The sequence below is a fragment of the Sinohyriopsis cumingii genome, chromosome 18 (genome assembly GCF_028554795.1).
Source record: "Sinohyriopsis cumingii isolate HCF-2022 chromosome 18, ASM2855479v2, whole genome shotgun sequence".
Lineage (NCBI taxonomy): Eukaryota > Metazoa > Mollusca > Bivalvia > Unionida > Unionidae > Sinohyriopsis > Sinohyriopsis cumingii.
In genome coordinates this window covers 44790206-44808217 of record NC_142978.1, presented here as the reverse complement: position 1 = coordinate 44808217, position 18012 = coordinate 44790206, and the positions used below count along the sequence as shown (strand labels likewise).

General features: G+C 36.8%; 1 protein-coding gene across 2 annotated transcripts in view; it reads right to left on the bottom strand.

Moving 5' to 3' along the window:
- Positions 1–4615: 4615 nt before the first annotated feature.
- Positions 4616–18012, bottom strand: part of LOC149776530 (testis-expressed protein 10 homolog) — a 54100-nt gene continuing 40703 nt past the window's right edge. For both annotated transcript variants that reach the window (XM_089940974.1, XM_089940975.1), the window contains exons 13-16: positions 17672–17752; positions 13155–13428; positions 8561–8694; positions 4616–5011 (exon numbers count right to left, since the gene is read on the bottom strand). In XM_089940974.1, coding sequence (XP_089797100.1) covers positions 4937–5011; positions 8561–8694; positions 13155–13428; positions 17672–17752 — 564 coding nt within the window. In that variant the 3' untranslated portion in view covers positions 4616–4936. The remainder of the gene's footprint in view (positions 5012–8560; positions 8695–13154; positions 13429–17671; positions 17753–18012) is intronic.

Sequence of the window (18012 nt, the reverse complement as noted above, 5' to 3'; positions counted from 1 at the left end):
GCTACTGTCGGCTGAAGGGTTCTGTTGGTGGCATGTACATTATATTTCTGGAGCAAATCCTTTGGTGACTTGTAAATCCACATGGAATAGCACAACCCTATCTCCTGTGGCCATTTTGAATTTCGCGCTCGATATGGCTGTTACCAACTACCGGTATGTGTCTGAAGTGTATGCAAGTTTGTTTCGGGAAGATTTTCAGGGAGCAAAATTGCACATTGTAATGAACAGGTCACAGCATGCCCATGTATCGTTCATCAGTACATCAACACGAATTTAGGGAGTTGATTTATCGGACTACGCTGGGAAAGCCCTATAGTCCTCTTTTCCTGTACTATCTTACAGAGCTGCCTATATTCTTTTTTGACCAAAACGATGGGGGATGATGATTATCTTGACAGGCGCACACTAGTTACCCCACCTGCTTGCATTAAGGTAGTGCGAGTTACCTCCCTTGTTTGCATCCGAGGCGCAGCAAGTTTTGTCTGGCCACAAACTTGACAACGTAGTATATTATTTATATAGACATGAAGTCTGCGTATATGTAGTTATTGCATAATCTGGTGTCTTACTAGGATGGCCACTGACTTGACATTCGTGCTGAGAGATAATTAGGAAGACTGTCTTAACATCCAATTTAAAAGAAACAAAGGGCTGCAGCAAGTTCACAATGTTATGGGCTAAGAAACACCACTTCCCAAAGCCCTTCACAGTGACTGGGTGCAGAATGATAGCAATTCCGGATGCTCATTATCTGCAGAGGAACAAAAGATATAGCAGGAACAGCACATATCCCAAGCCAGTTCTTTTGAAAACTATTATTTCACACTCATATGACTGTACACTAGTGTTGCCAACAGAACCAGCTTTACTCTCCTACCACACATTTTATGCTGAATTAAAAAGACGATATTGTATAATAATGTATCTTAACTGTATGATATCCTCGAAAATTCAGCAGAATGGTATTCTATCATATCAACCACACTAGATGGCTATATGTTGGGCACAATCAGCCCATTTGAATTGTCTGAAGACACAGCCAGAAAAACAGCTTGGTATGCAAAAAAAAGAGTATGTAACCTTGCCTTGCCTTGTTTCTGGGGAACATTATTTGATCCACTCATCAAAGAGCATACTGAGATCACTACAGGCAAGAAAGCCATGGGCCATGACATCTGCATCAGAAATAACTATGGCTTTAGATAAGATTCTGATGATTATATGTAGAGGGTAAATTGGATAATACAATTTTGCTTCTGGGATTCAAATGTCCCTTTGTCAGAGATGCCATCAAGCTACCGCATAATATCTGGCATAGGTGCCATCCAGTCTAGATATTCTGTCATAGCTTCACACAGCTACTTGTTAGCACAATATTTTGCAAGTGCTTGCTATGACATCTTGGACTCCACCCCGAATATGATGTAAAATTTCACAATAGAGACTATGGATAATATCAGAAGGATCTGAATTCAAACGGCGAGTCATCTTGTGTGTTGGATGTCCAAATCGCTTAAATTATGCAGAACAATCTCCATATCCAAGAAAACTTCCAGGATAACATGCAACCATACCAAACAGAAATAACAGACTTCTTTGTCAACTATGATTATTTTGTTAAGTGAAGCTACTGAAGCAGAAATATTATTATTTCTGAAGAACACAGCTACGTTATCACAACCATTCAAGACCAGCCTAATCTTGCTTCTGATGCAACCGACAAGATCACCAAGAATTATCATGAGGGAAAGATAGTTGCCATCTTGCCTTGGAAGATTTTTAGGATCACATACAATTATACTGCTTGCTTGCCTGTTATGACAAAAGAATTATGAGTGCCATATCAAAATTGAGAGACTGTACTTGAATTAGAGACAAGACAACCCTTGTAAGATAATGTTAGAGTTTCACTCAGAACAAATAATGGCAACATACAAACACATATACCAGTACCAAAGCAAACTTTTCCATTGGCTGTAATACAAAAGATGTGAGCTGATTGGTACAAGAAATCAAGACTCTAAATGGAGCATAAAATGACATGCTTAAAGAAATTGATCAGATATCGCAAGAACATCTGGAGCATTTTGATTAGTAGAAGAATATAATAAGCTTGGTGGCAAAAGATCTTTGTATGATTTCGTCAAGTCCAATATAGATGGCACCATCAGTTAAAGTGCCATTGGTTTTACTCTGAAGCTGCTATGCTAATATTTTTTCATCAAGTTTCTTGTACTTGCCAACATACCTTGGGCTTAGTTCAACCATGATGTCTACCACACCGAGTTCTCTACCCAAAAATGCCTTGCTAAATATGAAACCACATCCTGGTCCAATTTACACCTTTTTATTAAGTGACAGAGGTATGCTTGCATACAGCTTTTTCATTTTAAAGACCAGGGTTTACTTTTCTGAAGGCCATCTGCACTACTATTCCAACACCAGATATAATCAGAAGAAATGGATGTAGAAAAGTGCCCATGCTGACAACACCTGCAGTGCTTATTGCCAGCAGAACTACAGACAACAAAAACAGTTTATGTTTGTGATGTTTGTAAGATCTCTCTTGAAGTATGCTCACTTGTTGTAGCATCTGTAACATGTGGTGAACTCTTCATACCGGTCTTTCTCAAGATGACTACTAATATGATTGAAACCTATGAGATCCTTCACCTTATATAATTTTAGCCAACTATTTCTCCATACTCAGCTTGTATTTCATGGTCTGGTTATATTTTAACCTCTGGTTGAATTTTGCCCTATTAAAGTTTATTTCACCCTCAGGTTAGATTTCATCTCTGAGTGGTCTCGTTAAGTTTCCTCTAAATGAATATTTCTTTTTATTAGCTTATAAAGATAGTGATTTGTTTTGATGAGGTAAAATTAAATGGTGACCACATGATTGTCCAGATCTGATCAGAATTCATCTATCAGCTCTTTCATGAGCTCAGACTCATTAAATTGGCCACTAGTTATCTTCAAAGTCTAAAAAGATTTGTCACTGAATCTCTCTAGCACCTTGTTTGGAAAAAAGTTTTTCTTAAAGAAATCTGCTTTCATCCTAAATACATACCTAATGATATTGTAAAATGTGTAAATTACATTTCTTCTTTATTGGTATCAGACTTAGACTGCAGCTTTCTGGTTGTGGTTCCAGGTATCATGCATCAGGCTATGGAATGTTTGTTTCAGATTCTAGCTGTGGGGGATATGGATGCAGCTTTTCTACTTCAGGTTACAGCTTTGTGTAATTTCTGCTTCAGACTCAGGCTGTGGCAGCTCAGATTGTAATTTTTCTGCTATGGGCTTAGGTTGCAAAATTTCTGCTTCAGGCTCAGTTGCAGCTCAGGATGATCAATAACTTGGTCACTATATTTTTTCTAAGGCAGATATATTTTCTTTCTACATCCTCATAATCGAGACCAAGTTGTACAAGTTTCTCCTAGCCAATTTTTTTTGCAGTGTTTTCATTTTTTAATCTTTTATGCCTGATCTATGTTTCTATACAGTCATAGGTATCTTCATGATATTTTACCATTTTCAGTCATTTTTTGCATGTTATTTTTTTGGTACTGATTATTTTTCTAATACATTATTGTTCAGCTCACATATTATATCTTTCATCCAGATTTTTTATAACAAAGGATGCTATAACAATGGAGAGCTGTGTTTGCGTGTGTCTATATATGTTTATACAATAAATTTAATTTCATATAAAATCAACTTTTTAAGTAAAACAAATAATATTATCATTATTATTGATGAAAATTAATAAATTAAAATTATCTTGAATAATGGCACATTTATTAAAACAACTGAAATTAAAAGCATTATTTCAGGATTTAAATATATGAATGTACTTAAATGTGTACTTGTATATCTACACAAAATGTTATGCCCATCATATACTCCATTGTAGATAGCAATATACATAATCATGTCACCAGACTTGTAACTCCAAGTGTCATCAACAAATAAATACTCTTGGCTGACTGTTGATATGCATTTATCAGATATCCTAAACACTTAAATATCTGTACACCAGTCCTGACTAAATTCACCAATGGGTATTTGCTTGAGTCAAGAATAATGTAACTGTCATAATATACAAATCTTTATTTTACCTTTTATGTGGCATGTAAATGTACCAGGCTATTTGCAACAAACAGTTAACCATACATGTAAATTCATTCTTTCCCCAATACAAATAGCTTAATTGGGGGCTTTATGATGTCAAGGACTAATCCAGGACATGTAAGTGCAGGATTCGTGCTAATTTATGAAACAAATTGTGCTGAAAATCCAGTGAATGCTTGAAAATTGCATAAACTATTTTCAATTTTTACCCATTTCTTTATTAAATACTATTAATAATATTCATAAAATTCCTCCCTTTTGTCAAATGGAGGGGAAAATTTTCCCACTTAATCCACAGTTCTAGAATAGATGCAATCTTTTTTCACCAAACAGTTATGAGTTAAGAGAACACAAACTGATGTGGGAGGAAAGAGAGAAAGCATACAATGAAATTTTGAATTTTACTTTGCATCTTCGTATCATATCACAGCATAGTAGCAGACTATGAATATATAGAAATAAACACAGCACACAGATGAACTCAGTCTCACTTTAATTTATTTGGACATTATCTTATTCAAGGTCCAAAGAATGCTTTCATAACATATTGTTTTGATCCGATGAGTTCTTTGGTTCTGCAGACTACATAGATATTATTGGTTATACTTATGCTGTGTTTTCTTTCACATATGCCTTATTTCTATTAAAGTCAGTCGTTTGGTCAAGGGGTGTTTCATCACTGTGCAACACTATGGTCTAACTTATCAGTTTTGATAGTAATGTATTTGCATATCAATGTTCTCAGTAAGGATCATCTCCTGAAGTCTAGTAGATCAAAGATGCCAGAAAGCGTCATGTATCAAGTGGAGAGAAGTGACAGAAAATAATGAAATTCTGCAAACCACTGCCTTTGGGTGCCACCTGCTAAATGAGCCTGTAATGAAAATTAAGATCTCAGATCAATACCCAATTAATATCATTTTCATAAAACAAGCTGAATAAATTGATGCAAATGATACGTAATTTATCAATGCCTGTCAACCTGGGATCATATTAATCTTGACCCTCATAGACAATGAGAGCCAAAATTATCAGGCTTATGAAGTGTATGTGTAATTATGAAGAGCATGTTTAATTATGAAGTGTATGTGTAATTATGAAGTGCATGTGTAATTATGAAGTGTATGTGTAATTATGAAGTGTATGTGTAATTATGAAGTGTATGTGTAATTATGAAGTGCATGTGTAATTATGAAGTGTATGTGTAATTATGAAGTGTATGTGTAATTATGAAGTGCATGTGTAATTATGAAGTGTATGTGTAATTATGAAGTGTATGTGTAATTATGAAGTGTATGTGTAATGCAGCTTCACCATTGAAGTTAAGTGGTAGCAAGTTCAGAAGAATTAAGATTAGTCAGGGAAAAAAAGATTTACTCAGTCATGATGCAGTGACCTTAACCTTTGACCTGATGTCAGAATCTTAGGCTGCTTTGTTTCATCAAGTCCAGTATGATCAAAAAGGTTTGATAATTGTGTGTTCATTAGAACTTAATTACAAAAAGATCTTACTTACTTGGGTCATTGTGACCGTGACCTGTAACGTCTGGAACCCACAATCCAAAGGACTCTTTGTATTGACAATTGTATCCATAAAGTCTAGCTTAGGTATTTTGAATGGAAAACATTGGTCACCACAGTGAACTGACCTTCTGACTTCGAACCAACAGATCAAGAGGTTTCATTATATGTTACAGGACAACACATGTTTAGAGTAAAATGAAGGGACATTCAGGAAACTAAAGCTGCTGCATGTACAATATTTGACCTCATTTGGTCATTATGATCTTGACCTCTGCCATTTGGACCCAAAATGGAAATTGCTCCTAGTGTCCTACAGGACAACCTACTTGCAAGTTTGGACCCAAAATGGAAATTGGTCCTAGTGTCCTACAGGGAACCTACTTGCCATTTGGACCCAAAATGGAAATTGGTCCTAGTGTCCTACAGGGCAACCTACTTGCCATTTGGACCCAAAATGGAAATTGGTCCTAGTGTCCTACAGGGCAACCTACTTGCCATTTGGACCCAAAATGGAAATTGGTCCTAGTGTCCTACAGGACAACCTACTTGCAAGTTTGGCAAAGGTATGTGGAGTGGAACTCAAGTCATCATGAAGAAACATAATTTATAACCAATCATTACCTAACACACTCTGCCTTATGTCAGGCATATAGTACTTACTATATAATCTTACAACCCTCTGCAAGCATACACTTGCAATACTCAGCCAATGAATACAATTTCATATAAAATAAACAAAAACATAAGCTTCTAATTATTATATATTTCAAATAAATCTTCAGAAAAATGCACTAGTGTGAATCATGAACTCAGATGTGACATCATAGCATAACAATCTCACTTAACAACATGATGCAATATTTCACTTTCTAATAAGTAAAACAAAAAATTTGTTTTTGTAAAACATATATACTTTGGCATCCATATTCTGACATCCACCTCTAAAGTTTGAACTTCTTGGGTAGGTCCCTGAGGGTAGGAAATGACCCAAGGGCAAATTCCAGCTGGGTATATGCTTTTGCCTTTTTATGCTTATTAAGTATGTAGATGAGATGTGGGGATATCTATAGTTTCTAAATTATCACCCAGGGGCTTAGCAGACTATGTGTAATTATGAAGCATATGTGTAATTATGAAGTGTATGTGTAATTATGAAGTGCATGTGTAATTATGAAGTGTATGTGTAATTATGAAGAGCATGTGTAATTATGAAGTGTATGTGTAATTATGAAGTGCATGTGTAATTATGAAGTGTATGTGTAATTATGAAGTGTATGTGTAATAATGAAGTGTGCATGTAATTATGAAGAGCATGTGTAATTATGAAGTGTATGTGTAATTATGAAGTGCATGTGTAATTATAAAGTGTATGTGTAATTATGAAGTGTATGTGTAATTATGAAGTGCATGGATACAACATCAGTTGCATTTATAAATTTGCATTTGCATTCCTCTTTAAGTATATATATATATATATATATATATATATATATATATATATATATATATATATATATATGGGGGTTGAGGAGAAGGGAGAATGAAAGAGACCACATGATCCTAAGGTTCCATTCAGTCACATGTTGAATGTTAACACTTTTGTCATTGATATCACACAAACCAATTCTTAAACATACGAGACAAACAACTCACAAGTTATTTGAAATTTGTGTGCAATAATGTACATCCCCCTTTAATTCCACCCCCCTGGGTAAAGACATTAACTTCTAAAAATTTTGGCACAATCCATACTTGCACAACTATCAATGACCAAAGTTTTACATGTCTAGCTCTAACAGACTAGGTGGAGTTCAAGGATATCACATACATATGTACATGCAGACAGCCATACATACAGATTATATCACACTGGTACCTTTTGAGAGCATGGTGATAAAAGTATGGCATGGACTAAAGCAACATCATATGAATAAACATATGAACATCAATGATCAATAATAACATGGGGACAGTGACCAAGGCTGTCATCCAAAAATAACTTTTATCTGACAGTTTATCACTAACCACTGATGTTAGTTTCAACATGCTGGACAACACACAAACTTTTGAACATTGAAAACAGTATACTCTGTCCAAAATGAAGGACAGGAAATAAAACCCACATAAGGCACCTCAATGAAACAATGCTCACATCATACTGTACCAGAATAAGTTCAATGTTTTTGGGCTATGCTGATTACAAGAAACATTCCACTAAAAATCATGAAGTTGATTGATAAGGGCCATAATTCTGCCCAAAGGGCGATAAATGGGACAAGATCCATAAGGCATATGTATATCTAAGATAATACAATTTCATCAGAATATGAAGAATGTGTATTCATCTACGAAGATTAAAAACAGCATACCATGTGAAGATTAGAAGCTAATTGTCAAGGGCCATAAATCAATCCAATATAGATTTTACAAGACCAAACCCATAGAAATAGCAAAGTCTAGGGATGATGTACACAAGAAACTGCAACATAATATGATGAAAGATTTTGCTGATTAAAAAGATCTGCTGCAGTGTAGATTTAAAATTGATTCAAAAGGGGCAATAACTCCATCAAAACTTGACCTAAAAAGACAAAACCTTCAAAAACATCTGATAATTATTTCTAAAAGCTGCAGAGTATGCTGCCTAGAGCAAGTGTGAAAGGACAGACAGATGGATAGACCAAAAAGATTACTACAGGGCTTGATGCTGGGCTTTATAAGCATCTCAATAAGTAGGATGAATAATATGGGAATGGTGACCAGGTTATGTCTTGTTCGTTCAACACTTACTTTTCTCTGACAGTTTATCAGGAAACATTGATATTGGTTTTAAAATGCTTGATGATATAAAAACAGACTCTTAAACCTAGGAAATAGCTCACATATAGATTAATCATACCTGAACATGTTCATCTAGTTGGGTGAGAAATCCAATGCACTGTTTGTCCTGAAGTGCTCTTCTTCTCTCGTCATCGTGAAGCAAGGATGTGGCCATTTTCACCAACACTGAAAGATGCTCCTCCTCTACTTTATCTATTTAATAAATAAAAACAACACAAGTTGTCAGAAAGGTAACTACACTCATAAATGATTGCCTATGACTAAAGATAGCCTGCAAACAACAAATTAGCATAAGAAAATCATGTTACTATGACCTTCCTTTGCTAAGTAATTCAGAATGATAAAAGGAATATCTTAAGTTTCATGTTGTATCATCAATACTTTCTACAATGGTGTTAACATGTAAATAGCAAAGTTCATCTGAGCTTGAACAATCTGTTTTCTCTGACTTTCCACAACCCCACATTAGATACTGTGATAGCAAAAATGTCAAGCTATCTAAAATTGGGTGACAAAGGTCATAGGATACTCAAGCTATCTGCCATGTGAATAGTAACTATTTGGGCTTCTGACTGGCTTAATGGGATTTTACTAGTTTCACTGAATTAGCATGGAATAGGAAATCTGTTTCATTATATAGGGTTTTTGATAGTTATTTTGATAACTTATTATCTTGAAGTTTTAATTAGCTACAGCAATGTCATTCAAAGAGGATCCACCAATAATAGCAAGCACAATCCTGTGATATAATTTTTTTTTACAAATATTAAAGTTAGTAAAATATTTATTTGACAGCGTAGACAATAAAGTAATTGCCTAAATTTTCAATTTTCATTAATGTTGTTATTTTCTCCAATCATTCATTAACACATTGCATTAAATATCCACATGTCAGACTAGCTGCTGGACTGGTCCTTAGCTATGTTGTTGTTGTTGTTCTAGGGTTTAATGCTATTTTTCAGCATAAAACAGGCTATACATGGTGGCCAGTAGAACTGGTGGAGGAAGAACACTGGAAAACCCAGGGAAGAACCACTGACCCACAATAAGCTACTGGCAGGCTTTCCCACATACCCACATTAGCCGAGCCTTGGACTCGAACCCACACAGAGGTGAGATGGCAGTTATCCGGAATGGTGAGCACTTTAGACCATTCGGTCCCTCGGGGCCCCCCTTGGCTTATGTGGATCTGGGCAGTGTAGGTCCTACTGGTCCTGGACCAGTGAGTCAGAGGTGAAATGTTCAGGCCCTGACTCAATCTGCATGCTGAAGTTAGCATTATGATAAATGCAAGTCCTACATGATAGATGCTGCAGTGGGCAGGTGGAAGACAGTGGCTCAAACTTAGACAACTTTGGACATGTCAAACCTACAGGAAAGATTCTGGGTATGTATGTCATTAAATCAAACAGATTGTTGATCCAGGGTGTTTTATCTTAGTGGGAACATCAATAACAGCTACTGAAGCCCACGTCCATGCCTTCCACTAAATTAAAAGTTGGAGAGTGAGTTACTGAAGTAGGCAGGGGGTGGGGGTGGAGGTGGGAAAAGCTTTCTCTTGAAGAATTCATATGCCGCTGGCCATCACAGGTACAGTGGTAATCGGTAGCATGTAACAGAAGGTAGAAGATAATAGTGGAGAGGTTTGGGTAACAAAAGCCAGAGACCCTCCAAAATGGTTTGGATCAACCATCATTTCGCAGAAGTAGTCTGGAAACTCAGGTGGGTCAGCAGAGGGAATTGATGATGGTGTAACACTGATGACTGACAGACGGCCAAGAGAAGGAGAAACTGTGCTTCTCTCTCTCTCTCGTTTCACTGTCTGCCATGCAGAAGTAGGGGCATCTTAACACCTATAATTCACTTGACCAGGAGAAAAAAAGAAACAACCTGCCATTGACAACCACCGCTGCAAGTCCTGTGGTGACAATAATCCTTTCTCAAGTATGTCCCCTAACAGGGTTGTGCAGTGATAGGAGATTGGGCTGAAAGTTAACGGGTGACTCTTTTGCCTTTTGCTTTCTCACCACCTCAATTTTATGCCAGTGTGCTACGAATTTCATAGCAACAGTTGGGCCAGCTGAATGGTTGGAGATAACATAGGCATGACTACTGTAAATGTACAAAGCTTGTTCATATGGTTGGACCAGTACATCAGCAGTTGGTACAACATACTAAAGTCATTTTATGCCTTGCTGTCCAGCCAGCTGGTACATTGTGGGTGGTATTGCTGGCTGACCGTAACAGACTCCTGACCCATGTAATCGTACTTAGCCCAAAAGAAGGCTGGACCAGTGTCCAAGAGATAGAACAGCATACCAAAGGCAATATAGGCTTTGAGGTCTAGCGGGCTGGTGCAGTATAGCTGCTATGGATTGTCTGTCCATAATGAACTGGTCATATTGCAAATCTTCACATCGTGCTCTTTTCTTAATATTTTCATGCACGGGCAGTGTAACTGATTGCAGGCCATCACACTTTATGGACAGGGTAAATGATTGCAGGCCATCACACTTCACTGACAGGGTAAATGATTGCAGGCCATCACACTTCACTGACAGGGCAAATGATTGCATGCCATAACACTTCAAAGACAGTGTAAATGATTGCAGGCCATCACACTTCACTGACAGGGTAAATGATTGCGGGTCATCACACTTCACTGACAGGGTAAATGATTGCAGGCCATCACACTTTATGGACAGGGTAAATGATTGCAAGCAATCACACTTCACTGACAGGGTAAATGATTACAGGCCATCACACTTCACTGACAGGGTAAATGATTGCGGGTCATCACACTTCACTGACAGGGTAAATGATTGCAGGCCATCACACTTTATGGACAGGGTAAATGATTGCAAGCAATCACACTTCACTGACAGGGTAAATGATTACAGGCCATCACACTTCACTGACAGGGTAAATGATTACAGGCCATCACACTTCACTGACAGGGTAAATGATTGCAGGCCATCACACTTCACTGACAGGGTAAATGATTGCAGGCCATCACACTTCACTGACAGGGTAAATGATTACAGGCCATCACACTTCACTGACTGGGTAAATAATTGCAGGCCATCACACTTCACTGACAGGGCAAATGATTGCAGGCCATCACTATTCATGGACATGGTAAATGATTGCAGGCCATCACTATTCATGGACATGGTAAATGATTGCAGGCCATCATAATTACCGGACAGAGTAAATGATTACAGGCAATCACACTTCACAGACAGGGTAAATGATTACAGGCCATCACACTTCACTGACATGGTAAATGATTGCAGGCCATCACTATTCATGGACATGGTAAATGATTGCAGGCCATCACACTTCATGGACAGGGTAAATGATTGCAGGGCATCACACTTCACAGACAGGGTAAATGATTGCAGGCCATCACACTTCACAGACAGGGTAAATGATTACAGGCCATCAAACTTCACTGACAGGGTAAATGACTGCAGGCCATCACACTTCACAGACAGGGTAAATTATTGCAGGGCATCACACTTCACAGACAGGGTAAATGATTGCAGGCCATCACACTTCACAGACAGGGTAAATGATTACAGGCCATCAAACTTCACTGACAGGGTAAATGACTGCAGGCCATCACACTTCACAGACAGTGTAAATGATTACAGGCCATCATACTTCACAGACAGGGTAAATGATTGCAGACCATCACACTTCACTGACAGGGTAAATGATTGCAGACCATCACACTTACCGGACAGGGTAAATGATTGCAGGCAATCACACTTCATGGACTGGGTAAATTACTGCAGGCCATTACACTTCACAGACAGGGTAAATGATTGCAGGCCATCATACTTCACTGACAGGGTAAATGATTGCAGAACATCAAATTTCACTTACAGGGTCTTAGACTTATCCACAGTCAGATTATGAGCTGGCCAACTAATCAACCATACTGACCAGTCTTATTAATTTTGTAGCAAACTAGCATTAATTACAAAAGCAGTCAAATGAAGCTAAAACCATTTAAGCTAACATTTGAAAATTATATTGAAAATTTTATTAGCTATTTTTCAAACTGCAAGTCAAAGAATTTCAGTCTCTGTCTGGTATAATGTCAGACATAAAATTCTTACATTAAAATATTCTCTGATCACCATTTTTTCCCTATCATCCTAGTTAAATGATCTGCATGCAGTATGTATGTCTATGAGTAAAATCCTATGACCATGCCTAGCATGTTCTATCATAACAATCTGCTATTTGACCCATTCTTTCATATAAACATGTGGCTGAATGAACTAAGAAACAACTGGGTTTTTTTAAATATATAAACACTGTAAGTCTGTGAAACTCTAATGTCTGATACAAACCAAATTAAAACATTTTATTAGTATTTCTGATCAAAGCAAACTGAAACCTGTCAAAGTATTTATTACATAAAATGCCTTAAATCCTGTGTGATACTGTATGGTATGCCATGAAAATATCAAGATATAATCAAAAAGCTATAATTCTGTTCATCATAGGGGAAATAGACAATAAGGAAAGAAGTTCTGTAACATTTTGTATCAGTCACTAACATGAGTGCATGTTCAGAAACATTAGTAAAGGGAAGCAGCAGACAGACAGGCTGCGAGTCAAGAAAGTGTACACGTTACCTTTAGCCGAGATTAACAGAACTTCACAAGTCCTTTGTATACCACCATTCAAAATCAGCAACACATCCTGACTGAGGTGTAAGATACTATCCAGAATGCAAGAAAGCATTTCATTAGTTGAGTAATTTGTTGACATGACAAGATGCATAGTGGCTATGCCAAGGGTGATGAAATGACCATTGTCCTCCCAAGGCCTTATCCTAATGTGGTCAATCTTGGCAACAAAGCAAAGGATCCCAAATGCAGACACCGCAGGAATGGTGTGCATACCATCCTGATATTGGAGAAAAGAAAGCACAATGAGTTTGATATTACGAATATTCTCAACGTCTTAGGAGTAGCCAATTAAGTATGTGTACTGGTAAACATCATTTTCTAAGCAGTATAAAATGACATTATAACCATTTATATTCACTGATAAGTCAGGTCAAACATAAAACTAAAAAAATCCTGATTTGCTGTCACATAATGTGCCAGCAGATCAGGATCTGTGCTGTTTTATTGTACTTATTAATCATAGCAATTAGCACAGAACCTGATCTGCCAGAACATCATCTGATGGCAGATCTGGGTCTGTGCAATGGTCTTGACATTTACATAAGTATATACAGTTTATTTTTGTGAGGACTCTTGTTACTTCAATACTATGAACAATGGAGGAAATGAAAGGGAAACTTAATTAAAACTGCAGTCTCTTACAGAATAATTAAAAATAATAAATGTTGATTCACCCACAATAATGAATGTTTGATTGGGAAATGTTATTAGCAACAAATACTGTATTCCAGGGTTCAAGTTAGGATTCAGGGATACATAGCCATTGATCCCTTGATATTGTATAGGGAACCAGGTCAAATTTTGATGGGAAAATATTCTGCATGGCTTCAGAATTTATTTTAACAGGAATGCTATTCTTTTGCTCATTAGTATATTCATATTATGAAAATTTATAATGCTGAAAGTAGATCAATCAAGATTTAAAATTCTTTCTTTATCAGTATCTAAATGTATGTGTGATATAATCTGCATTCTTCACACATTCAGTGAAAGAAAGTATGCACCATTTACAAGTTATTCACAGCAACATATATTTGTTTAAGATGGCAATACTTGTGAAAGATAGTAAGACAATCTAGAGAACTAAAAAAGTCTCTTAAAAAATTTGTATACAGGTTCAAAACTAAATTTATGCAAGCTGTTTTACTCTAGTGGCAGATAATATGTTGCTGCCATTATTCACTGCAGATATATTCATATTAACAGTTTATCTTAATCTTTTTTTATGCTTTTTCACCCTTTTTGGACCTTACAGTGAAATGTATGTGTCTGACTGCTTTATACTGCTTTTGCACTGTGGTGAGTTCACTCTCAAATGTCATATGACTTTCATGTGTAACTGGCTGCAGCTAAGAGACACGACATTTTCTGCTGACAAACCAAAATTCACTCTTCTCCTTTCATCTTCCAAAAACAGATCCATTTTGATAGGGAGTGCACATTCTAGTTAACAGAAATAGCCATATGTGCTCAGTTTCTTGTATGGAATGGTACCTACAAATGCAGAAAGTGAGGACCGTTTCCAGTGCCCCATACTTTGTGGATTTTTTAGGAAGGCCTTTCAGGTGGGACCTGTATCTGTCAGACCTTTGAAAACTATTAACTTGCCTTAGATATGAGCAGCATAGATAATCAGGACATTCAATCCATATAAAGGCATCCACTGCTGCAGGTGTTGAAGATCTCTTAATTTAGACTTAAGCAAGATGGTCTCTATCCTGTTACATGCATTACATTCAGGTGGAACCATGCTTTATCCGAAATGCACAATTGTGTATGTGTTCATAGCACTGCATAGTGGCTTTAACAGAATTTCAACAGTGAGGTTTTTTCCTGGATGAAGTTTATTATTCTCCAACCTAGAAGTATTGGCCATTGTACATTTCTATATTTTTTATTTGGGAATTGTTTTTTTTCTTCTCATGTGTGGGTGTATATTCTTTTTCTCATGACTGCAGGTGTTTATGAAGCCCATGCTCAGGTCTTCACTATTCATTATTTGTATATATTTTTCATTCATCCTTGCACCATCTTTCAGGCCATGTAAAAGCCTACTTATTATTTGTATCCTCTTGGAGGCTCTCATTTGTTTTTTTGTCCAAAAATATCAAAGTCATTTGGCATCTGCTTTACTGCAAATTCAGATACTCTTTCAACTGCTAATTTACAAACTACCATATACCTTGATTTCACCTTTGTTTTCAAACACTTTGTGATCGGGAATCATTCTCATCGTTCAGCCTCTGGGACTGGCCCAGATCTAAAGTAGGGATTATGACTGGACAACCCCAGAACAGATTCTGGTATCCCCCCAGGTCAGTATAATATTAGAATAATGGGTATAGTAAGGCTGGGATCAACCTGCCTTAGCCAGCATCTAGGAGTAGCCCAGCTCTAAAGAAGGGATTATGCTGGGATCACCCCCGTAAAGACCTTAGGATCATCCCAGGTCAGTAGAATATTAGATTAGGGGGTAAAGAGAGGCTAGGATCAACCCACCTAAGGCCAAGAATCATCTCTGGACTTTCTCTATATTTCTTTCTTCAAGTGAATAGCCCCCAAGGAGAAGCCAAATTCATTTATGTTTTTATATACATTGGGGAAGGTTATCCAAACTCAAGTGTAACCACTAGGGCCCCTACGTTTCATGACGTTTAGAACCACGTAATATTATTTGCATCATTAGGATATTCTAGTTTTGTTGGGTGTAGGGAGCGACATACATGTATTAATGTACAGAGTATCCTTATGTAGATAAGCACAGTATATACCCGGAAAACAGACTTCTGGTCTTGAATTGTGTATAAATGGATAACTATTCAAACATTTATAACAAAATACAGTTGTTAATTAACAGGATCCCCAAAAATACCATCACTTCATTAGTACGAGTCAGCATCTTTACAAGTACTTAACATAAAGTAGGTCACAAGTCCTCATTATAATTAGGATACAACTTCTGATATTTGGCAATAAGTTAAATGGTGCTGAAATCAGAACACACATCAGACAGTATCTTTTTGAAATTTTTAGTAATATTCTAAATCCCTGAAAAGAAGTCACAGTGATGCAGTTTTCTTGTGAAATGCTTTCTTTGTCAGATGCACTCCCAGTCTAACTTTGGTAGTAACGAAAGAAATGGTAACTGGAACTGGAGCCCAGACATAATTTTAATGTTATCTACTTGGAATCCTTAAAAATATGCTGCAGAGACCCAAGTGCTCAAGCGAAGAGGCACACAAAGACTAAGCATAATGTCAATATGTATGTAGTAGAGAAGTTGCAGCCTGTACTAGAAGAATGGACACTGCTTTTAAGCAATTTTGAATAAATCCAAGAAAGTAGACCACAGCCACCAATTTTTGGTGTGTGACACATCCAGCCTAAGAATCAATGTCTGTGTAAATATGGTGATCATAGGAGAAAGGTTACTGACATTATAGTATGGACAAGAATTTAACATACTTTTTAATAAATCCTGAAAAGTAAGTCACTGCATTTTAAAGTAAAAGGATATGCATCACAGACCAAACACAGCTCTTTTTACCAATTGTTTATTATTTCTGAAAGGTATGTCACAGCAAATTAGTTTCAGTATGCCATGGATGGTCATCCAAACAATACAGGAGTTATAACCAGGATCAGAAACTGACATACACATGGATGGACATGGACAAAGTGGGTCCTATATACCATCTGCTATAATTTATACATATCTTACTAATTTGCCCTGAAAAACTAATGACAACTCAAGCTGTTACCTTTACCTTTGATGCATGTATATTGGTTCCAAGGATGTACCATGCACAATTGTGAATCAGGGGCCCCGAGTGGCCTAAAGCGCTCTTCGTTACGGATCACTGTCATCTCACCTCTGTCTGCGTGGGTTCGAGTCTCAGGTCTGACCAATGTGGATATGTGAGAAAGCTTGCCGGTAGCTTCTCGTGGGTCGGTGGTTCTTTCCAGGGTTATCCCAGTTTCTTCCTCCACCATTAATATAGGCCGCCATGTATAGCCTATGTTGTGCTGAAAAATGGCATTAAACCCTACAACAACAACAAAACAACAACAATTGTGAATCTAAAGTCTAATGCCTATCAACAGACATGTGATACATTTTTCCAACAAAATATATCTGACTACAGTGACCTTAACCTTTGATCTTTCAGCTACACACCAGTAGTGATTTTTATATCCCATGGTAAACATCTTTAGTCTGTATGATGTCAATTCATCCACAGCAATAGTGACCAGATCCAAAAGCATAGCAGATGTTGGAAGAATGAACCCTATGTCTTGCCTTTTGCAACATTTGTTATAGACAAGACAAACAAATAAAGAAGCTAAATATATTTTTAATGAATAGTAATGCACAAAATCTGAGTAGATAAAATTAATCATTCTTATGTAAATTAACAAAACAATAAATAATAAAAAAAATTACAAAATGTGAATCATACCTGGTCCAATAGATTTTTCAGGAAATACTCAACAATTTCTAACATCTGCACTGGGCACTGAAGGAAGAGTTGCATCACTGCCTGCAAGAAAAATAACATAATATTTCCTTATGATACACATTTTTCATGCATATTTTTCTGAGCATTTGTGACTGACACTTCATAAAATGAATCTATGTTCTCTCACATTATATTGCTAGCAAAAATCTGCCAATGACAAGTTCAATAATATGGTGATTTAGATTTGACATGAAAACATATTGCCTAGATAAGTCCAAAAGCTTTATTTTTATTATGGCGTATATGAATATTGGACTAAATATGCTGCCCCCCACCCCCTG